The 25059-nt window shown below is 42.6% G+C and overlaps 1 protein-coding gene across 1 annotated transcript in view; it reads right to left on the minus strand.

Annotated features, from left to right (window-relative positions):
- Positions 1-19254, minus strand: part of Znrf2 (zinc and ring finger 2) — a 70956-nt gene extending 51702 nt beyond the window's left edge. The window contains exon 1 of the mRNA XM_021648027.2: positions 18704-19254. Coding sequence (XP_021503702.1) covers positions 18704-19160 — 457 coding nt within the window. The 5' untranslated portion in view covers positions 19161-19254. The remainder of the gene's footprint in view (positions 1-18703) is intronic.
- Positions 19255-25059: the final 5805 nt, after the last annotated feature.

Consider the following 25059-nt stretch of genomic DNA (forward strand, 5'->3'; position numbering starts at 1 on the left):
GGTGCTGAAAATGGAACCCAGGTCTCTCCAGCCCCTTAAAAGGGTATTGTTAAACGATTAGTATTTGTAACAGACCTGAACATACGCTATTGAAATGTTCAATTATGGCAGCAAATGAAATGTGGACATTGCAAAGCACTCAGGTTTTGTTGTTTTGATTCAGGGGTGGAGACTGAATACAAGGACATCAGGCAGGCTAAGCAAGCGCTCCATCACTGACCTGCAAGCCAAAAAGGCGTGAAGACCACACAGGGAGCACACGTCTAGCCCAAACCTTGTCTCCAATTGTTCCCACAGCACGGTTTATAATGCAAGACCTGAGCAATCGACCAGCAACCATGGCACATTCACTCAGTGCAACATATCAATATGAAAACAATCAAGCTACTTAAAGATAACAGGGACATGGCATTTAATACTGAAGCCTAAGCTGGGATGTGCCAGCGAGCAGTAAAACTACAAACTTCGGGGAAGCTATGATTACCACAGGAGCACAGGTGCTACCTCAAAGCAATGTTAGCAAAACCACAAACTGCTAAATTTCTTAGCAGTTGGTGGTGCATGAGGATTCATTTCATTGTTTAGATAGATAACAGATAGATGGATGTTTACTCTTTCCTATATAGAAAATCCATTTTGTAATACAATTTTAAAAATTGTCCTATCCAGAAGTCCTATAGAGATGATAGCCACCAGTGTAAGACTACATGAATGATCACCAATAGCAAAAACTTACCACCAGTAAAAAAAATTGTGTGAAATGTGTCCATTACCATGGAATATTATGCAGTTTTTAAAAATGAACTTGAAGGGCTGAAATACTGCTCAGCAGTCAGGAGCATCTGAGCTCTTGTAGAAAACCCATGTTGTTCCCAGCACCCATACTGGGTGGCTCACCATCATGTTACTCCAATTCCAAGAGATCCAATACCCTCTCTCACCTCTGAGGGCACTGCATGTGTGCCTTATGCAAACAAAACAGCACACACATATATACATAAAGTAAGCAAACACGATATATGAGTTTGGAAGTAGATAAAGTGAGACAAATAAGATGCTGATGAGAGTCTAAACGTAATCCCAGTTCTGTAAAACAATGACCACAACATTTCTATATATCTGCATAGTATTAAATCCATGTGCATACTGCACAATCAAGCAAACAAGCATCTGGTAGGTGAGGATATGAGGGATAAAAGAAGAAACAAAGGAAAAAGTGTGTGTGTGTGTGTGTGTGTGTGTGTGTGTGTGTGTGTGTGTGTGAAGAGATTAAGAGCTGTCACACTTTTAGTGTTATTTATCTCAGAGATACAAAGTTATAATTCTACAACTTTAGGGATGTGCTACACACTGTACTGTGGTAAATACACCATTTAATCCTTAACTACAACCTTTTCCAAATAGGTTTCATCACCTTTAAAGACAGAGGAACTAAACTGTACCTTACAGAGCTAGCAAAGACTTAGTCAAAGCGGAAATAATGCTACCTAAGATAACTGTTAAGACCACTTGCCCTAGGACCTCTACATTAAGAGAGAGAGAGAGAGAAAGAGAGAGAAAAGAAAATTATTTCCTGGTTTTGTATTTATGGGTCATAGTCTTGGAGTGCATGCAATCCTGCTAGGCTTTGAACTTAACAATTTGCCTCCTGCCTCATCCTCTCAAGTTAGGTGTGACGACACCTAGCTTTCCAAATTTCAAGGTACTGTCTTTATTACTTTTCTTTTGCTATGACAAAATACCATGACCAAGCCAAATTATAAAAGAAAACATTTAATTTAGGGGCTCACAGTTCCAGAGGGTTAGTGTCCATGACCATCAAGATGGGGAACATGGCAACAGGCAGGCATGCTACTGGAGCAGTACATACTAAAAGGACTAAAAATCAAAGATACCCTGAGGATGTTGGGGGATGGCCTTGTGCACTGAGTATTCAGATCCTGATTTCTGTGCCCTGAGATCTGATTGCAGTCTGGATCTGGGCATTATCATTCCTATGAAGAATCATTGATTGAATCTCAATGTTGTGTAAAAATTGTTCTCCATAATCTGGTTGGTTAATAAAGAAGTTGATGAGCCTATAGCTGGACAGGAAGGACAGGAGGCAGGTCTTCTGAACCTAGTGAGGGGGTTTCAGGTAGGGACCAGTGAAGGAGGAGAAGGAGATGGTCAAGGGAGAACGACTTAGCCAGGAGCCATGAGGACAGACAAATGGGCCCAGCCAGGGCAAGAATAAGATGGCAAGTAACAGAGGGCACATGGTTGTGAAGTAGCCAGACTAGTATAGATGGTTAGAATAGATCAATATCTGTCCAGCGGTAGTGCTTTAAGCTTACTAATAAATCTAACAGGTCTCTGTGTCATTATTTGGGAGCTAGAATGGGTATGAAAAAAGTGTATATTTTTTTACATAGGAATAATGAGAGTCTTTTGAATCCTCAAAGCCCAACCCCAGTGACACACCTCCTTGAACAAGACCACACCTTCTAATCCTTCCCAAACACTTCTACCAACTGGGGACCAAGTGTTCAAACATATGAGCCGATGGGGGCCCATTCTTATTCACATCACGACAGGTACCTTCTTCTGCCCAGAGAAATACTAAGATGATGGTCTGTTACTGTTCTAGGAACTTATACCTCAAGGGAACATGAGGTAACAGCAAGCTCATCAGAAATGCAAATTCCCAGTCCACCCAAATCTACTCCAACAGAAACTGGGACTAGGGCCCACCCCTGATTCTCCACCACCTTGAAATTTTGAGTTACAGAATAAAATATAAAAATATAATTATAAAATTAATCTGGGAAGTAGCAGCTTAAAATAAGTTAACTAGATTTCTTTACTGAAGTAAGCTACAAATTTGTGTGGCTACAGAATTCATTTTTCCAGAGAATTTTAGGAAATTCTTCTACAAACTAAATTTTCAATGATGCCATCCCAGTTTGATCTTGTTCAGGGCACAACTGGTTTCAGATACAGTCAGATCTAGTATATACTGGGTTCTAGAAGCATTAGTACTGAATGAGCACTACCTTCTTGTGTCTTCACACACACACTATAATAAAGTTGTTGAAATAAACAAAACACAGTGCCTGTTTTATGCTGCAACTTCTTTTCAAGACTATTTAGGTAGTAAGCACATACTTCCTGAGGACAACAATCTTTCTTCATCTTTACATTCCAATGCCAAAAGCCTACCTAACTTACTGCAGTAAGCACTGAATATTCTTCTATTACTTTACATGCAGCAATAAAAATGTGATATACAGATTAGGCATGGTAATTAGAACACATAAATGTTTTCTCCATGCTAAATTTTAAGTGAGCTAAAACACAAAGATTAGCTAAGTCCTGTGCAGTTTTGATTGTAAAAGTCTACTGCATCACATTTTTCTCTTCTTGCTATCCACAATTTATTAAGTCTAAGACATCGGACATGTAGACACATAGCTCCAGCAGGAGAACAGATTAGACAGCTTGCTCTAACAGATCTCAACCTGTGGAGGACACCTGTCAGTGTTCTCGAACCCTCTAAGGGCAATGGTTCTCCACCCTCCTAATGCTGCCACCCTTTAATACAGTTCCTCATATGGTAGTGACCCCAGCTGTAAAATTATTTTTGCTACAACTTCATAACTGTACTTTTGTACTGATATGAATCTTAACAAAATACCTGATATACAGGATACCTCAAACGGGTCACGACCTACAAGTTGAGAACTACTGCTCTAGGGCTTCCAACTCTAAGCAAGGAAAACTGCTTTTCTCACACCCAGGAATGAACTAGCTTTGCTCTCATGGGGAAACAGGTAAAATAGGAGCAGGGAGCTCCTGTCCACAAGCACCCTTCTGTTCCACAACCTACAGGAGCACTTCTCTAGCAGGCATACAATGTGCATCTTACCACCTTTGTGGAACTGGTCAGTGGAATTTTTCCTGTAGTGGGTCACTAAAACTTAAACATGTACTTTTAAAAACAGGCCAGAAAGACTATGGAAACCTCTAAAAATGAGAAACTAAGTTCTAACCGACTTCAAAGTAGAATGGTGCCTCTGTATATTTAGAAGGTAATATGTCAAAAGTGAACACAAGTCCAGGAAGCCAAAGCTACACAGAAGCAGAACTATCCCAAGTTCGAGGCTGGACTGGTCTACACAGTGAGTTCTGGGCCAAGCAGAACTACAGAGCAAAACCCTGCCTGTCTCAAAACAAAGTGCAAGCAAATGACCACATTCTAGTAGATTCCCTTTAGCCAAGATGGTTACTGGCCTTCCAGAGCATCTTCTCCACCCCTATCTCCTGCTCTGGTCCAGCCACCAGGTCCCACCTTCACAGACTATAAGGACTGTCTTTGCTGGTTCTTCTTGTATAAGGCTGAACCTCCTTTAGTTCCAGCTGTTGTTTCAAATCAGATAAATTGAGCACAAAACATTATATTTGATTCATTTAGACTTCCTCAGCTTCTATAGCCTCTCAGAAGGGCAGAAAAAGCATGTGTTCATGATCGTGTGTGTATCAGTCAAAGTCTTCCATTCCTACATGTGGGGTCTGTGTATGCACAGAGCTCAGCACATGCAATAGAATCAGAGGACATACAGAAAGAAAACGGTGAGAAAGTTTTAAAATAATATGAGAAAAAAATCGACAATCATCAAGCTCTATAAATATAGATTTCTGCTATGCCATCTAGCACTTAGAAAATAAATCTTCAAAAATAAAAGAATCACATAAAAACATCAGAGTAGGCCCTTGCCCCCAGACTAGCGATAAGGGCTAGAGAGACGGCTCAATAGGAAGAGGGCTTGCACAAGCTGAGGGATGGCCCAAGTTCAGATCTCCAGAACCCATGTCCCAGTGCTCCTACAGCACACTGAGAGGCAGGCGTAAGACTTTCCTCAGTCACTCAGGCCAGCCAGCCTGTTGTACACAGTAGCAAACAAGAGACCATGAGGCAGACAAAGTGGAGCCAAGGACCAACATCTGAGTCTGTCTGTCCTCTGTCCTCCATAAATGGCACAAGTGTTTCTGTATTCTTTAGTACTAGATGCACAAAGTTCAACAACAACAAAAAATTAGAAGCTAGGCAAGATGGCCCACACCTGTAATCCCAGCACTTGGGAGGCAGAGGCAGGCAAATCTCTGTGAGTTCGAGGACAGCCTGGTCTACAAAGCAAGCCCAGGACAGCCAAGGCTCCAAAGAGAAACCTTGTCTAGAAAATAATAATAATAATAATTAGAGACAAAAAGAATCTTAAATTAATGTTGTGAATCAAGTTAGGGTTATAGATTACCCCTTAAAATCTGATGAAAAGTATCTATTCTATAAAAAGTCAATGTAAAACACAAAATATTACATATCACATTTTCATGGACCTGCTATTTAACCATGAAGTGGTCATTGTATCCTAAGAAAACTTTTAAATAACCAGATAGAAACTAAGCATTTTATCTAATATGAATAAAAGACAACTCTGCTTTCGATCCCTTAGGTTGAAAATCAGAATATACCTTTATCCCCAGTGTTTCAAAATCCATCCATCTATGCTATGTTTCAGAGAAAAATCTAAAAGATACTTATTAGCAATCTTAGATTGTATATAAAGAGCTTTTTAATTACAATAGCTGGTAGACATTAAATTTTACTCAGATTACTTAAAAAAAAAACTTTAATCTCAAATAATTTTTCTTTCTCTCTGGTAGGCCAAAAGCATACTTACACAGTAAAGACATTCAACAGTTATAATACTGACGTGGGCAGAACAGCCTAACAATGTCTATATATCTCAAGTCTTGGAAATAGGTTACATGGCAGAGAGGAATTAAGGCTGCTTGTGGAGTTAGCTGGCTTAATTAGCTGATCTTAAAAAGATTACCCTAGATTATCTGTGTATATCCGATGTAATTACAAAGATCTTTAAAATGTAGAAGAGTCTGGTAAAGTATGAAAAACAATTGGTCTGATGTTGTAGATGTGAATAATGGGAACAGAACCATAAGAAAAGAAAAGCAAGCAGCCTGTAAAAGCTAGGGGTCTCCAGAAGCAGTCTGCCCAAGACCTTGATTTGGGCTCCCTGAAAGAGACTTTACAGCAGACTACTGCCCACCAGCATCGTAAGATCACAAATTAGAATGGTGTAAAGCTACCACATTTGTGAAGATTTGTTACAGCATCAATAGGAAACTAACATTTCCTATTGAAATAGAAAAACCAACACAGAATTGATTCAGTCATTCAAAATCTGAATATTACAGAGCCTTAGCTTCTGATTTATAAAATGGGAGATTACATCATCCTCTTTTGGCAAAGCGTTACTTGGAGACATAAATAAAAGTACATCCATATGCTTTGGTAGCTGAATTACCTACAGATGTAAAACAATACCCATAAGGACATACTAAAATGTTCTATGAGGGTCAGGGGAGATGGCTCAGTGGTTAAGAGCACTGGTTGCTCTTCCAGAAGTCCTGAGTTCAATTCTCAGCAACCACAAGGTGGCTCACAACCATCTGTCATGAGATTTGATGCCCTCTTCTGGTATTCATGAAGACAGAGCATTCATGTACATAAACTACATAAGTAAGTAAATCTTTTTAAAATGTTACATGAAGCTCAGAGTTTTAGAAACAAAATTCTGCCAGTGTTACTGAAGCTCTTTCTCATATATATTTCTCAGTTTTATGCCAAAAATATTTCAGTCTTTTAATCTGTAGAATATCCATTAGAAATTGATATTTTATATATTTTATTAGTTATGTGTGTGGGTATATGCAGGAGAACACAGGTACCTATGGAGGCCAGAGGTATTGGAGTCTTTGGAGCCAGAGTTATAGGCAGTTTAACCTACCTAATGGAAGTGCTGGGATCTGTACAGAGGTCCTCTGTAAGAAGAGTACCCACTCTTAACCTCTAGACCCCCCACGTATCAATTTAATTAGTAAAAATATATCTTCCAGCATATATTTCTATTCAAAGAACACTATACAGCTCTTTATAGAAATACTACCCACAGGTTATGGCAGTAGCTTTGACTTCTCATATACTACTACAAATCATCTCTTCTTGCTTTTCAACTCTTCCTTGTCCAAAAAGTGAGACACACACCACAGCTCCATATAATTTAAGTCTCCATGAAATTCAAAATTGTGCATTCTAAGTTGTAATAAAAAATTAAAAACCAAAACCAAAAACAACTTTACAGGGAAATCTCTATGACTTCAAGGCCAGCCTGGTCTTCGTATCAAGTTCCAGACTAGCCAAGGTGGCTTGCTACTTAGTGAGTCCCTGATATACGAAAAAGACGAGAGGGGAAAAAAACAAGAAAGATCTTTTCTTCTTCAGTTATAAGGAACAGATTTACAAATACCATTTTAATTTAAATTTATAACCCTGTATCATTAAAAATCAATACAGTGAGCCTCATACATAAAACCTTATTTTATACGCTAGTGGCATGAGAATATCTGAAACATGTATACACACAAAAAAAATTGTGTCTGCATTATACAATGAACTACAACACAATATAAAATAAACACATCAGCTAAAAAATGGGCAAAGCTAATGAACAAGCAATTCAAAAGCATATGAACATGCTTAACAATAAGCACATGGAAATGATTATCTTCACTAGTACTCAAGAAATGCAAGTGAAAAGGTTTTATCAGCAAAACAGAAGAAAAGCAGTTTTCTAAAAAGGAGAAAAATATCTCACAGCAAAGTTAGCAGAAATTGTACCGGTGGCACAGAATAAGTTAGTATGCCTTTAGGGAGGGTCAATGTCTACACAAAATTAGAACATACATTCTGTTCAACTAGTAAGTTTTATTTCTTGGTAACTGTTGCAAAATAAAAACACTTGTCCCCCCCTCCCCAAGATTCTGGCAGCGCTTCTAATTTTTTTTTTTTAATAGTTTCTCAAATGACTGGATCACACCTGACTTCATGCTGAGGACACATTCAGAACATGAGCTAGAAAGGACTCTGATTGGAGAATGGGGCTCTGAGTCATCCTGAGCTACAGACAGGGAGGTTGGATGGAGCTCGGAGTCAGTAAGTTGGCAACTTTCAAATTAATCACGGTGCCATAATGAAATCCAAATAAGTGGTGTGGCTAGACGACTTGGAGGTCCCTGGTGCATGAACACAGAGCATGTGTTCAATGGGGGGAGGGGTCAGTGATGGCAACTCTGCTTTCTATGCTTTCTAGCTTCTGTGGATCTGGACCCATGGAGGGCTCCATTTTGTGGCCCTGTCGTGACCTTTATAATAATGCTGCAATGATAACTGCAGCGTTCTGAGCTCTGTAAATCAGTGTTGAGTTACCAAACCCAAGTAGTAAGCCTAGCTGCTCTGGAAACTGGAGGATCACAAGTTTGAGGCCTGCCTAGCTTACTTAATGAGATCTTATCGAAAACAGTAAAGAGCTGGTACTATAGGAACTTGCCTAGCATGCAGGAAGCCTTGCACTCAATGCCAGTATTTGGTTACAATAACCAAAACACCTGAGATGGTGTGGCCTTCTTCCCCAAATGTGTAGTCAGGTGGCCATGTAAATGGCCTGGGAAGCCCTGAAGCATGGCTTGCATAAGCATGCAGCTTTCTTGAGGTGGTGCCCTAACACCTGGGTCTAACAGTAATCTTAGGTGATCAGTACCACACTATACCTACTGTTGTCGAACAGCACCCATACTGGAGAAGTTTGTGTATGTATAGAGACATATTCACTGATACTTATTACAGCATGGGAAAGAGCTGGGAACTCAGCAGCAGAGCACCTGACTAGCCTATGTAAGCAACCTATTCAATCTAGCACCACAGAAACTAGAACCTTCCTAAATGCCAGTGCATATGTATCAGACGGGTAAACACACACTTTCTAAAAACAAGAGTTGAGTTTACATGTTCTCTCACAGAAAAATCCCCAAAACACACAAAATAGAAAAACAGGTTTCCAAACCATATGATGATATTCTTGCAGACCAAACACTGTACTGCTGAGAGAGGTACCATGAGCAAGGCAATTCTTATAGAAAGAAGAAAGCACTTAATTGGGGACTTGATTACAGTTTGGCTGTTGGGGCAAAGAAGTGAGCTCTGATAGTTTTCTTCCACTTTGTGGGTTCTAGGGACCAACCTTGGGCTGCTAGGCTGGCAGCAAGTGTAAGATACCAGTGGATCCTTCACACCCCAAAAAAATAGAATCCATAAAATTAATTATAAAATTAATCTAAGGCCACAATAAGAAAAACAGTATACAGTCTTTGGAAAATGTATTAATGAGTAATAATGTTCCTGTGAAGTTAGGAAAGCAGAGGTACAGCCTGATTGACACCAGACTCAGCCTAGGGGAGTGAAGGCACACCCAAAGGACAATGTTCCCTGCCAGTCTAGGCAAGAAGCTGTCAGCTACCCAGCTGTGCTCCCTGACTTTCAGCGGCTAGGAAACCGCAATTCTCTTAGAGGTTTTGTTTGGAGGTACCTTTCAGAACTATGAGACAACAGAATAGTCAAAGGCAGAGATACCTTATTTGATACTGAATCTGAGCAAAATAACACATTTTTTTTTTAAGCTCGCTGTCTTTCTCACTCTGCTCCTGTAACACGGGGATAAAAAAAGTTTTGAGAGGCTGGAGAGATGGCTTAATGGTCCAAGAGTACTTACTGCTCCTGCAGAGAATCTGGGGTTCAGTTCCTGACACCCAAAAGGCAATCCACAGCCTCCTACAACTCCAGCTCCAAGGGATCCAAAACCCTCCTTCTGGCCCCAGCAGGCACCAGGCACTCACACAGTGAATTGTTCATCCATTCAGGCAAACCATTCACACACACAAAATCAAAATAAGTCTTAAAAATCAACAACAAAAACCATATCTCCAGACCTGGAGAGAGAGCTCTGTGGTTAAGAGCACCTTCTCAGACCATGAGGACCACAGTTCAGATCCCAAGACCCACGTGAAAACAGGCATCACAGCTCCCCAGGGCTTGAACACCCGCCTGCACACACCCACACACCCACCACCCACTTGCATATCTAGTCTTACAGATTAAAAAGAATTAAAAAAATGTCTTCATGCTGGGCACATTTTTTATGTGATTTAAATATAACAATAGTTTTGGTGACCAGTAATCTTGTTTTAAAATATAATAATGCAGCCTTCAAGTACATTTTAGGAAGCAATTAATATTTACAAAGTTTTTACCACAAGCCATGAAGCATAAACCAATAGTCTGAAAAGAATTTTGGAGAAAGTAAAAAAATTAAATTAAATTAAAAGTAGGGTCAGTCAATACAGCGGTGAGAGCCTGAGGTTGGAGCCCGGGCATCCTCGGAGCTTGCTGGCAGCCAGTCTAGCCAACTGGTGAACTCCAGGTCCAGCAAGAAACTGCCTCAAAAAGTAATGTGGAGCTAGGGGGTGGTGGCGCAAGCCTTTGATCCCAGCACTTGAGAGGCAGAGGCAGGTGGATCTCTGAGTTCAAGGCCAGCCTGGCCTATAAAGCGAGTTCCAGGACAGCCAGGGCTACACAGAGAAACCCTGTCTTTAAAAAAAAAAAAAAAAAAAAAAGTAAGGTGGAGAGCTGGGAAGATAGCTCAGTGGATAGCACTTGCTGCCAATCAAATTTCTAACACATAGAACAGTCAGATGTACTCCTACCACCCCAGGGCTGATAGGAAGGAGACAGGCAGAATCTGCAGTACTGGCCAGTTAATCCAGCAGAAGCAGAAAGTTCCAAGTTCAAACACAGACAGTGACAAAGACAGACACCAGCGTCAACCCCTGGCTTCCACAGGTATGCACACTGACATATTCACCTTACCTACCCACCCCACCCTGCAGGCATACCCCGCACAATATGGTAGACAAGCAATGGATAAAGTAATGTTCATCCAGCAGTGAGCTCTGACCTCCACACTGCCTGCACATACCCTTTCCTGGCCCCCACACATACAAAATGGAAAAAATAATAATAATTTGCCAAGGCACAAGTGGTTAGATGAGAAGAAGGTGGACTGGGACCCACACTAAAAAACTGATTTACTGTTTGCCACTTTCACCTCTATGTCTATCATTTAGGGATAACTGTTTGTCTTTTTGTTTGTTTGTTTGTTTGTTTGTTTGTTTGTTTTTGAGACAGGGTTTCACTGGGTAGCCCTGGCTGTACTGGAACTCACTTTGTAGACCAGGCTAACCTTGTACCCAAAGATATCCGCCTGCCTCTGCCTCTGCCTCCCAAGTGCTAGGATTAAAAGTATGCACCACCACCGTCCAGCAAGATTTTTTTAAGATTTATATATTTCTTTTATAGGTATATCATATGTGCACCACTACAAAAACATGCCTGGTGCCTGTGGTGACCAAAAGGCCTGTGGTGACCAAAAGAAGGCATCAGATCCTCTGGAACTGGATCTGATTATAGGCAGTCTCGAGCTGCCATGGAGGTGCTGGGCTCCAAACCCAGGTCCTTTGCAGGAACAGCAAGTGCTCTTAAGAACTCACTATGCTATTTCTCCAGGACGCATTTACAGATTAAGATTTTTCTGACCACAATGCAACCCACATCTAGTTTATATAGTTACTTCTATTAACAAAAAGATAGCATAACAGCAATAAATCTGCCATCTACAAATGTTAAAGACACACTTTAAAATAGCTCCTTAGATACAAAGGACCACGTTATGTAGCAAATTATTTCTCAAAGTTGTTTTTAAAACAATGAGTGTGTGACAATGAAACTGTGAAGCATCCAAAAGCTATAGAAAAGAATTATATGTACTGAGAGGTAATTTAAGCCCAATTATGCAAATATGTGAAAAATAAAGCAGCTACAAAAAACAAATTTAACTCTAAAATGAAAAAGAAAGCAATAAAGATAAGAATAAAGGCAGTAAAACAAAATCAATAAAAACAGAACGTACTGTTCAAACCAAGAACTGACATTTAGGAATAAATCATATGCGATAACCCAGTTTGTATATTATACACATTTAATGTGTGTGTGTGTGTGTATATATATATATAATTTATGCCCCACCCTGTTTACACATATGCAAATAGGATAAATTAATGAACTGCTCAGTCTAATCACAACTATACAAATTACAGTTAGGATCAATTACAGTTGGAATTTCACATTTCATAGCTTTTGAAAAACATATTCAAGGTGTGTTTACTATTCTGAACTTCCATAAAAATACTCATTCCAGTGAGATTTCTCATGAAGAGAAAGTAAGCATTCACATATTCCTAAGAAACTGTACTCTTCTTGAAGCTGCACCCTTGGAACAAAGGTTATACACCTTGACCAAATGCAGATCTTGGGTTCTAGTAATTCCATGTCTCTAATAAATTTCCAAGAACAGGAGAAATGTGAAATTCAGTTTAGCAGGATGTTAACAATAACGTGTGCTACAGAATAGCACAAGCTACAGATTTACTCAACTGTAAAAACAAACAAAAAACAAAATCAAAAACAGAAGTCTCTCACCTCTACATCACCTTGGCTCTACCTTTAAAAACAAATCAGAATCTTGCCACTTCTTACACCTTGTCTGTAGTCATCTCTGACTTGGATTTTTGTCTGCTCCCTCACAGACAGCAGTCATCTTTAAAACCCAACAAGTATACATCAACTCTCTGCTCAAAACAGGTTTCTAGGCCTCAGCATCCCTGTTAAGAGTAAATCTCTGACCATGTCACATCTTGGCTCTTATCTCCTACAGCCGTCTGGACTCCGAATACATAGGTTATCATGACACACGCACAGGCACACCTCAGGCTGGGACTGTTGTGTCTCAGCCTCGGGGCCTGCTCTTCTCAGTCTCTGCTGGAATATCATCAGGTCAACTCTAAAGCCCTGTTTAAAGAAAAGCCACAAACAGGTCTCTACCCCACAACCTCTCCCCTTCTGCACTTCAACAACCAGCCCAATTTTCTACTGTTTTAGCTTACTATGCTCCTCATTCCTTCCTGTGCAATCCAGGCATACTCCACCAAATTTCAAGCTCCTGTAGACTTTTACAGTCGATAGTGCATTTCCTACCAAAAATTCTAAATCCTTCAAAAACAGTTCACATGTTACTTCCACTGTGAAGCTTTCTCCTCACTCCCCATGCACTCACAACATACACTTAAGCATTTTGCTAAAAGTCCTATTACAAAACTTGTTATGTGGCCCCACAACCACCACCAGTCGGTTTTCTCAGCTTCCAGGGAGAACTACACAAGAACAGCCTCACGTTTGTACTCTTGACACTACATGCACAGTGTTTTAATGGGACTAAAGAGTCATGGTCATTAATTTTATACTTGTCACATAAATGACTACAAGTTTTAGAAAGTATATAAAAAGTGGGGTTTATTTAAATTAACTTATATGTTAACCTGATCAATCCAGTAAACAGGTTTTAGGGCGACCACTTTTGATTTCCACTTTCTAGTGTTTAAACCTTTCCTCCCCTTGAGTGTGGATGAGGCCTCTATGCATCTAACCAATGACAAGTGGTAAAGGTGATGGGCTGAGCCTAAGATGGAACAGATATGGTCCCCTCTGCTGGTACTGAAGCTAACAAGCCACTATGGAAATCAGTTAAATTCCTCAGAAAACTCATAACTACCATATGAACTAGTAACACTACTCAGACAATACACCCAGACAAATCTAAGTCAGTGTATTATGGAGATACCTGCATATCTATGTTCACAGTGACACTGTTCAAACTTGCTAAGTTACGAACTAGCCTAGGTCTCCTTCAATACATGAATAAAATATGGTCCATGCAGTGACAGTGGGGTTCTATTCGGCCATAAAGAATGAAATTAAGGGGCTGGAGACATGGCTCAGCAGTTACAAGCACTTGTTCCTCCTGCCTGTGAGCCAGCTTGAATCTTCTGGCTCACAACTGTGAGCTTCCGGGGATCTGACATCCTCTTGTGAATTCCTCATGCAGCAGGTGCAAACATGGTGCATGTACATATGTGCAATCAAAACACTCATAGACATAAAATATGTTAAAGTGACACGCTGTTTGCATGAAAATGGACAGAAATGAGGAGTACAGTTAAGTGAAATGAGCCAGACTCAAACACAAATACTTCATGTTTTTGAAATCTAGGTTTAAAAAGAGGATGAAACTAAAAGGGGAACTATTTGGAAGGAGGAAGGAGATGGGCACAAAAGAGGTTAATGGAGAAGTGAGTGTTTTCAAAGTAAACAAGATAAATGTATGAAAATGTCACCAGCCAGGTGGTGGTGGTACACACCTTTAATAAACCAGCACTCTGGAGGCAGAGACAGGCAGGTCTCGGTGAGTTCCAGGACAGCCAGGACTGTTACACAGAAATAAAGAAATAAGAGGAGGAAGGAAGGGAGGGAGGGACAGGGACTCTATGACTCTACACTAAGAATTAGGAGACAGGAGAGGAATAAGATACTGTGACCCTAACCACAAGGAAATGAGTTATGCCAATCCACCTGAGGGAGTTTGGAAGCAGATCCTCCCCAGGTGAGAGCAAGCAGCACCCGCAGTGAGCACACCAACAGCCTGGCCCACAGCTGTGCCCAGGCTCCTGCCCCACAGATACTCAACAATGTATACTGCATCAAACAGATTTGTTACACTCTATTAAGGAGCAGCATAGAAAGCAAATACTCCTACAGTACAGAAGTTCTTTCTTGACCCTTTTTGTTCACACAAAATACCATGGTTTCTCCCATTTCTAAACACGTTAATGTCAAACAGTGCAGAACCTACAAAATTTAAACAAGCTGGCACTTAAAATGCTTAGGAATATTTACAGATGAGAGTAAATCTTAGAAAGTACTTTGCTACATAAAGCACTTTTCTCTTAGTCCATCTGCCAATATCCCAGATTATATGCCTAGTCAGTCAGTCTGATAAGTAGAACATTAAGGTAATTCTCCATAAAATTATGCACAAGACAAGAGATAGGTGGACCGCCAGCAATAAGAATCCACTTACTGGTCACCAGGCAAAGCAACCAAGCAGAAGAGAGGCAGGCAGGCTTGTTGGTGCGAGTACACCACAGACAGAGAGCTCTTCCACCAGCCAAGTCGTGCAGCTTTCAAAGGGCCAGACTGTGCAACTCATCCCACTCCACCTCCGACCTCAAAGTCACTTCCAAACTGTTCCCAAAGCAGGAGCGCCCAGGACAGATGCCACACTTCAGCAAGCAAGGTATCACCTGTGTTAAAGGCTACAAGTAAGAAACATTAACTCTCTAGGACCCTTGGCAGGAACGGCAGGAGTGGTAGTTAGCAGCATGGCTTCCCCTACAGAGCAGCAAAGATCACTTCTGCCCCATCGCAAGAAAATTACCAACTGTATAAAAGAAAATCCAAGAATGGAGAGCAGCTTAACTACAATTTCCCAATTTCAAACGTTTCGGCACCTATTGTAAGTAATGACTGAGAACAACTCCATAAAACTTCATATCTGTGCTAAAAATTAATTTAAATAAATCTTCCTAGGAATACAAATCTTATTTAACACACTCAATTTCAAATGATGGCTCAGCCTTTTTCAATATAAGTAACAGGAGACACCTGAATTACAGGCTGCTGGACTACTCCCAGGCAAGCCACACCCAAATAAGCTCAAGACAAGCAGCCAAAAGCAGCAAAGAACTCCTGGTTCAGTGTCTCAAAGTAATTCACTTTACAATCTCACTACCAGACACACAGATACATTACTGAAGTCCATATAATTTCTCTGGAAATACTAATTGGGGTATTTTAACAGTCTAAATCTCCTCCTTTGACAGCTACATCAGGAAAGGCTATTTTAACACTCCTATTAACAGCTTTTATGAACTCAGCAACGTAGGAGGAAAATGCAGGCATAAAGTCAAACAAATCCTCCTGAAGATACCAAGGCTTTCAAATGTTAACGATGCCCTAAGAGTCCAGTTTTAAAACAAATGGGACCAGAATGTTATCAGTAATCAAGAGAGGATTTCGGTTCACGGTATATACACAGGACTCACTTCATCAGTCTAGAAGTAAATAAAAACAAGCCAGCCCTACTTCCTCTACAACTCCATGCAGAGTCTACCTATATCATGACCTCTATAAGAGCGCATTGCCTAGAAGCTGAAATATCAGGCTAGTCACCTCCCTTCTAGTTATTTAATTCTCTAGAGAAAAAAAAAAAGATGTGCAGCCACAATATATATATATATATATCCCAAAGACAGAAAAACTAAAAAAAAAAAAAAAAAAATCACCACAAAAAAACCTCACTCAATTTGGCAACTGGTTGCAATAGAGCAGCTTACAAATCTACTAGCTAGACTCCTAAGAGTAAAACAATTTAAAGAGTGACAGTTTTGGTTTTTCTTTCAATATTTGGCATTGAGAGTCTACAAAGAACGATTATTTGATTATTTTTAGTAACATATTTTCTGGTTAGCAAACAATACAAACATCAGTGGTTTATATAGTTACAATACGTACTTCCCATTAAATTCAGAAACTTTTTCTCAATTTTCAAATGGAGTCCATTATATATACCTTAACAATTCATAACTCAAAAAACACTGTATATGCCCACCCTTTAACAAGAGTATTTAAATAAACACATTGGTACAAAACATTAAAAACATGAAGTCAATGGAAAGAATCAAGTCTAATTACTTAAGATTCCACGTCTAGCTCCCTCCATCTCAGAATGATTAGAATCATGCTTCTATCAGTTTTCTCATGACCCCACGACAAACAGGTAGGTACAAATCTCATTAGGTAAAGCCACTAAGGCTGGCCTTCACTGTTTCCATATCAACAGAGATTTTAAGGTCACAGCACTTTTCATCCTTTCTCAAGTAAGAATAGGTCATTTCTGATCCCCGTTAGGCCTTTGTCAAGAGAAGTTTCTCACATGAATCAGGAAACACAAAAAAAAAAAAAAAACGAGTAACTATCTTCTCAAATGTCCCAAGATTGACACATCTCTGTAATAGTTCTTATTGAACTGGAGGGAAAAGTTGAAGTCATTCCACACAATTGATGACCTAGGACTCCCTGGCCCTCAACCTCACCAGAGATCTGGATGAGCAAAGCTGCCCAGGTTCCCTAGAGCCACTGTCTTCCTCCCAAACCTGTCTTCCACACTCAACAGGACTACTAAAGAACTACACACGAGGTGCACAAATCTAAGAATTAAATTAGAAAAATTAAAAAAAAAAATAAAAAGCTTGTGTCCCAGTGTTTGGCAAACAGGTCTTGCCAATTTTTTAGGAATTAATAGCAGAAACGCTATCTGCCCAGCTTTAATAAAATAATGACATACAAACTAACTCTTATCAAAGAGAATCATCAACCTGAGAAAAACCAAATCTAAGTAGTAATCAGTATACTAATTATTAATTTGAAGAGACTTTTCTTATTCCTGTTTCTTGTTCCTACTTGTGATGATCATAACTGCTCCATAAAATCTTCACTTTTAAAAAGATACATATTTTCAAAATGTAGCATTACTCTCCAATTCTCAGAAAATTACAGTGCCTCAAATCACAGTGAAGGACATAATTAGTTCTTTTCCTCAAAAACAAACAAAAAAAATTTAAGATGCCTCGATTTTGGAAAACACTGCTATAATTACTGACACTGTAAAACTTAACAATGAGCAAGTGATTTAAAGAGCAGGCTAGGTGTTTAGCTCAGCGGTAAAAAGCTTACCTAACACGCTCAGTAACTTAGGTTAGAGTCCCAGAACCTCACAAACAAACAACGCTTTTAAAAAATAATAAAGGCAGCTAAAAGCTAAGGGCTCTCATCCCAAGCGTACAGAGTATCATTAGGATGGTAGAAACTAAACAAGACACTCTGGTCAACTAACACTGGATTCTGATTGCTTTAGAACACACATCAGGAAACGCTCGGCTCAACCAAATTTCTCACATCGATAAGGACCCGAATAAAGAGGTCTTAAAAACAGAAGGGGTGGAGTTTACACCATTCTGTGCTCAAATATGAATGCATAACACTACAAGCTCAACGCACGGAGGCAGGAATGTGCGGTCGAGTTCACGTTTTCACGATCAAGTGCACCCTACCTATTTCCTCTTTCAAACAAGGTAAAAGCACATCACTGACCTCTAAATTTTTTTCCCTTAACTCTAGTCAACACCGGTCTTCGAGAGACCGTATCCAATTACTGCCTCTGTGGGTACAGTTGTGATCACTGTGATGGTTATCTCTTTAAATAACTGTTCTTGAACACTTCCACAATCAGCTCAAACTAAGCAGTAGTGACATTAGCCACTCCTGTAAAAGCAGCAGTTTCCTGAGGGTAAAACAACACTTTGCTTTAACACACACACCCAGGTAACAAGTACCCAGTAAGTAGGGAAGGCTATTTACAGAGACTCAAGGATTGCAGCTTTGTTAGGAGTCGATCCAAAGCAGAGATAACTTCCTTTTTTTCCCTTCTCCCCACCCCCAAACACCCAAACGTCCACGTGAGCCCCTTCTGGCTTTGGGCCTTTAAAATTACTCGCCCTTCAGCTCTGGGGCAGAACTTCACTCAGCCACCCATCTCCCCTGACTTCCTGGTACTAAAAGCTACAACCACGAGGCTGTTTCGTCAGTTTGTTTTAAAACAATACTTGTTCCGTTCACCTCGTTGCAATGCGGGCGGGGGCGCTTCCCTAGCTGGGGAGCCGCCGCCAGGGCAGGGGGCCGTACCTCCAAACAAGTGCGGGGAGAGGTGGGCAGGGAGCGAGCCGATCACCAGGCGCGGCCCGCCGGGGCCCCCGCCCGCCGGCCGGTCCCGGTCCCTGGCGCCTCCGCCGTCCTCCGGGCTGCTGTGCACCGAGTCCTGCGAGCCGTACGGGCCGCCGCCGCCGCTGGGGATGCTGAAGGCCGACTGCGCCGCGCGGCCGCTCGCCGCGCTGCCCACCGCCCCGCCGAGCGAGCGGCTGCGGGGCGCCGCCGGGGCCGAGGCGGCCGCCACCGCCGCCGCCGCCGCCGCGCTGGCCGAGGCTCTGGGCTGCTGCGCGCCGGGCACCGGGGCCGCGAACCGGGCCGCCCGAGCGCCGTCCGCCCCGCCGCCGCCGCCGCCGCCACTCCCGGAGGGCAGGTCCGAGCCCGAGTAGGCGCGGGTGCGGCCGTTGGCGGCGGGGCCGCTCTGCTTGGCGCCCATGTCCGCGCCGCCCCGGGCCGCGAGCGAGCGAGGCGGGCGGGACGCAGCTCGCGGCTGCTGCTCAGGTGGCCGTGCGGACGCGGTCGCTGCCGGGCCGCCGCGACGGGCCGCTGCCGCTCGCTGCCGCGGTCCGCGGCCTCCGCACCGCCTCCTCCCGGGCGGCCGCCGCCACCGCCGCCATCCTCCGGCTCCCCGGCGGCTCGGAGAGTGGGAGGCGCCCGGCCGTACTGGGAGCCGCCTCCCTACGCGCTAGCTGCTCGCAACGGGAAAGAGGAACGGGCGGCGCGCGCCCCGGCAACAGTCGCCTCGCGGCCCGCACAGGACGAGCCGCGGCCCAGCAGCGGCGCGGCGCAGAGATTGGGTCCCGCCGGCCAGGCTCTGCCCTACAACCAGGCCGGCCCGCCCTGGCCCCGCCCAGAGTGAGGTGATGGACAGCCCGGTGGCTCCGCCCTCCAGGCCCGGCTTCCGGGCACCAATCAGAAGGCAGCCCCTCCTCCTGCACGTGGCCTGTGGACGCAGGAGAGAAGCAAGTACACCTTTTCCTGGCTGGGCCGGTCCTGGCGGTTTCCTGTGTCTGGAGCTTTCAGATGGGTAGAAGTGACCTTCATTGGTGTTGTATACACTGATTAAAGAAACAAAACAAACAAAAAAAATTCAGTCTCAGCAATGAAGACAGTTTAAAGCAAGCAAACAAAAAGCAGCACGGGGTTGGGGGACAGAACAAAAAAGGGAAGGCTGAAGCCAACTTGATCTGAATTATTCTGGGATAGAGGAGGAGCACAACAGTGGAAGAACGAATGATAATCCAGCCTGACCTTCAGGGATAGAGCAAAACTGAGGCGCAGAGACCATCTTCTTCCTGACACCCAGCCTTCCGGCCCAAAACCAAGGCAAATTATGCAGCCTGTAAATTATTTTCTCTTTTTGGACTTTAGCTTTCTTGTCCAGAATGCTTGAATTAAATCTGCAGGGCAATAGCAGCTTTAAAATCTTGTGGTTTCTCTAAATGGAACTTAACTGACTCCTAAATGCCTTCTGTGTGCAGTGCTTGGGCCAGCCGTCTCTGACTCTCCCATTTGGAGGATGCCTGAGGCATTGTCTACTTGGAGAAATAGCCAGTGTGTTTGTACAAACTGCAGAAATAAATGTGTTGTCATGTGTTTTTTCCCTTTTGTGAGTCATTTATGTAGTGAATTTAGTCATTCTTTAAAAAAGATATGGAAATTGAGGCTCTTCAAAATGTATGCACACGCGTGCACGCGAGGGGGCCCGTGTATAAATGTTTTGCCTGTATGTGAACTCGACACGTGTACCTGGTGCCCATCGTGGAGGTCAGAAGAGGGCACTAAATCCCTTGGAACTGGAGTTATGGTGAGTTAGCCTCCACCTGGGATGCTGGGAATGAAACCCATTTCCTCTGTAGGAGCAGCCTGTGAAGCCATCACTTCAGCCACAAGTTAGGTTTTTTTAAAAAAGAGAAATGAGCCCTTATAAGCAGACTTGCCTGTAGTTACAGCCTCTGGAGAAACTTGATCAGGAGGATCACCTGAACCTTAGAATTCAAGGTCAGCCTGAGAAACGGGTGGGGGTGGGGTGCCGCTCAACTGTAATCCCAGTACTTGGGAGGCGGAGGCAGGCAGATCTCTGGGAATTCAAGGCCAGACTGGTTTACAAAGTGAGGCCCAGGACAGCTGGGCTACCCCAAGAAACCCAGTCTCAAAAAACAAAACAAAGTAAATTAAAAAAAAAAAAAAAAAAGTAGGCGAAGGAGGAAGAGAAGAAGAAGGAAAAAGAAATGCGCTGGTGCACACATATGCTCTACATGTAAGATAGCCATGCTGAGCTCTTATAGAACATATCCTGTGTTCCATCACTCGGCTAAATGCCTTTTCCCTGCGCATGGCAGCAGTCACCCCATTCCCAGGAATGAAGATGGCGCTGTGTAAGGGGCCCTTCGTGGCTCTGGTCGTGGTGTTCATTACACATTCAGTCTGTGGCAGTACAGTAGCTTTTCAGTGAGTCGGTGTTTTCATGTTTTCCAGTCACTAAAATCACTCTTCTAAAAAACTGTTTCCATTTATTTGTGTACACGTGTGTATGTGGGTACACTCACGCTGTGAAGTTTGTGTGGTGTCAAGAGTACAACTGACAGGAGTTCTTGCCTTATACCATGTGGGGTCTGGGGGGGTCAATGCCCTTCCTTGCTTACCTCGCTGGCCCTAAAATGATTCTTGAAAGTCACTCATAAACTTACACTATTGCTCTTTGACAGTGGCAGCATAGAGAGTCTCTTTCTTCTCTGTTCTTTCCTTCATCTGCTTCTCTGTCTCTTTCTGGCCTCCCTGTGTGTCTCCCAATAGCAATGTTGAGACTCATAGCCAAACTTTGGGCAGAGTGCAGGGAATCTTATGAAAGAAGTGGGAGATAGTAAGACCTGGAGAGGACAGGAGCTCCACAAGGACAGCAACAGATCCTAAAAATCTGTACACAGGGGTCTTTTCTGAAACTGATACTCCAGCCAAGGACCACTCATGGAGATGCCCTTGGAACCCCTGCACAGAGGTAGCCTATGGCAGTTCAGTATCCAAATGGCCTCCATAGTAATGGGGACAGGGACTGTCTCTGACATGAACTGATTGTCCTGCTCTTTGATCACCTCCCCCTAAGGGAGAACAGCCTTACCAGGCCACAGAAGAAGACAAAGCAGCCAGTCCTGATGAGACCTGATAGACTAGGATCAGAGGGAAGGAGAGGAGGACCTCCCCTTTTCAGTGGACTGGGAGAGGGACACGGGTAGGGAAGAGGGAGGGAGGGATTGGGAGGGGAGAAGGGAGGGAGGTACAGGGGGGATACAAAGTGAATAAACTGTAATTAATAAAAATAAAAATAATTAAAAAAAAACTGTTCTTCCTTTTGTTCACCTCCAGCAGCAGACAGGGACCAACCAGGACAAGATTATCAGCACACACCACCACAGAGCAGCAAGTTCAAGCTGGGGTTAGGCCTGGATTTTCTTTAATGCTGGCTTCGGGATTGGGGTCACACCAAGCCACTTACCTTAGCTAAACCTGATTCTTTTAAAACATGTAAAGCACACAAGATCATAAATCCAGTCTCAGGGTAGCTGAGAGTCTCAAAAGATCCAATGTCTATTTGAAAGTGCTTTGAAATTTGTTGTCCTGCCTATCATGGGATAATAATTTGCATGTTGTCTGTAGCAGACTGTGGTACTATACAACTTAGAATTTGCTAACACTTGGCGGACTTGAGCTCACTGCTTTGTACAACTGAAGCTCACTTTTAGCACTTGAAGTATTATAAATAACTGTTTAATAACTGTTTAGTAGTCATTACTGGTATGTACATAACCATAATATCTTGACCAGAAAGGCCAGAGGTTCTTTGAAATCTTTGTAGTTAAAGTTTTTCTTTTTAATGAACTTTTCTTTATCTCATAGGGTAGCTAACACTTTGAACAGTCTTTGGTGTCCTAAATAAGCTTCAGTGTGTCACAAAAATGTTTCATGTTCATCAGCTGGTGAGCAAAGCCTTGTGTTATATTTAACATAGATTTTTTTTAAGTCGTCTTTTCTAAAAACAGCTGAGACAGAATGTCAGCACCTACTAATAAAAATAATTTGATTCTTGCTTATCAAACTAGTATAAAGGTATTAATAAAAGATTTAATATGTGTATTATATTTCACTCTCAGTTCACTTTGGCTTGCAAACAATATTTTAATTAAAACAAACGAACATCTTGGGGCTGAGAAGATAGATAGCTTAGTCTAAAAAATATTTGTCATACAAACATGCCAAACAGAGTTCAGTCTCCAGCGCCACATAAAAAGATAAGCATGGTAGTGTGGCTTGTAATCTTAGCTCCAAGTTGGACAGGATTCCTGGGGTCCGTGGAACCATCCTCCCCTAATCAGTGAGCTCTAGGACTCAGTGAAGAGACCCATACTTAATAATAATAAATAATAATGTGAGCCAGGTAGGGCAGTAGTGGCTCATGTCCTTAATCCCAGCACTTGGGAGACAGAGGCAGGCAGATCTCTGATTTCAAGGCCAGCCTGGCCTACAGAGCAAATTCCACAGCAGCCAGGGCTTACACAGAGATCCTGTCTCAAAAAGTAATAGTAATAGTAATAAATAATAATAGTAATAATATGGAGGGCTCCTGATGATTGACATCCAAGATGAATCTTTCTGGTCTCCACATGGTTGCACAGAGATGTGTATATACACATGAACACACACACACACACACACCAAAAAGCCTTTATTTCAAACTCCTTAACACAAAACAAATATAACGTATGATTTCTTCCCTACATTCTAAAGAAAGCTCTTACATTCCATAGTGTTGTAAAAGACCTCACTGGGGCCATATTGTTGCAAAGGTATAAAACATAGTGGAAAGGGTGTCATGGGCCCAGTACCAAGGGGATTTCCCAGCCTATAGAAGGGGAAACAAGCTCAGGGGAAAAAATAGCCTCCTGCTACATAATGCATGTGTTCTCTCCTCCAGCGCATATGCGCAGTCCTCCCGGTCTCCTGCCACGTGCACAAATCCCTGCGGTAATACATGAATGATTAAAGAGTAGTATAAGACATTGTCCTGTACCACTTTTTCCCTCAAGGGTAACCAAAAGCCCAGTAGAATCAAGCTCTATATTTTAGGCTTAGGTTGTATAAACCTCCCAAGCAAAAAACCTCTAGTCTCCAATATCTTTATCAACCCACAGTGAATGCTTCTCCGGAGCTCTGAGATAGTCTTTAAGCAGAAGGCTTTCAGGGCCTGTTGTGGATCATAAAGGCAGACAGCAGTAATTAATGCCCGCCCTGGATTACCATGACTTAGCTAACTGTTATTACCATGCCAAGTCTGTTGCCCTCTACCTTTTTCTGCCATAGCAGTGTGTATTTAAGTGGCCGACTCCCTTGCAGTGGCATTTGAATGATCTTTGCCCCAAGTTAGGGCAGGTGGGAAAGAGTAAGGTCAGAAATGCCGGATTACCTCTTGCCAGGAATGAGAAAGCAAACTGGGTGGCAAGAGCTACTGGCAACTTAACACACTCTCTGTTTCCCAGAAGCTAGATGGTCTTTGGCTGAACTCTACAGGGCCAAGTCTGAACCAATAGGTTTTGGAACATAGCCCTAAACGGGTCATCTCTGGTACACAGAAATATTAGGATACATCCGGACCCCAATGGAAGAGATCTCCATTCGTAAGCAAACACTGGCCCCACATGTGTAATGTCTGAGCACTAGTTAACCAAGGACCCCTGCCCTCAAAACTGTATGGCCTGGAGCCACCTTGCCTAGATAAAAAGAGAAGGTTCAGGTACGGAGTAATTGCACACAGGAGCCAAGGGATGGAAGTTGGCTAAAGAACATAAATGCAATCCCACAAATGACACCCAAGGCTTGAGACAGTTGCCTTACATGTCTGTAGTCATCCTAGACTTCAAGAGCCTGAATGCAAAGGAGAGCTTTGGGCATCTGAAGAACTACAAGCATGTCACTAGCTGGAATGAAGAGGTGGAGACAAGGAAGTCTGAGAACCGGCTGAAAGAGTGGGCTGGGACAGAGTCCAGCTGGCTTGGCCTGCTGGGCAAGGATCCAAAAGACAAAAGAGAATGGCTCTCCTAGGCAGCTGTAGCATGGTCGTATTTAGACTTTTGAAAGGATAGTTTACCTCAGGAAGCATTTTGGATAACAGAGTGATGGGAGAGAGGAAAGCACGCCCTTTAGGGGCTGGTGAAGGAACGAAGGCAAGAGGGGAAACTGGAGTGGTGGGCTCTGAAGGCTGGTGGACAGGCTGTGTGAAAGAAAAAAGAGGCAAAGACGGTACCTGAACTTTCTGAACAGGGCTTTCAGTACCAGGTGTGAAT

The sequence above is a fragment of the Meriones unguiculatus genome, chromosome 3, assembly GCF_030254825.1.
Source record: "Meriones unguiculatus strain TT.TT164.6M chromosome 3, Bangor_MerUng_6.1, whole genome shotgun sequence".
Lineage (NCBI taxonomy): Eukaryota > Metazoa > Chordata > Mammalia > Rodentia > Muridae > Meriones > Meriones unguiculatus.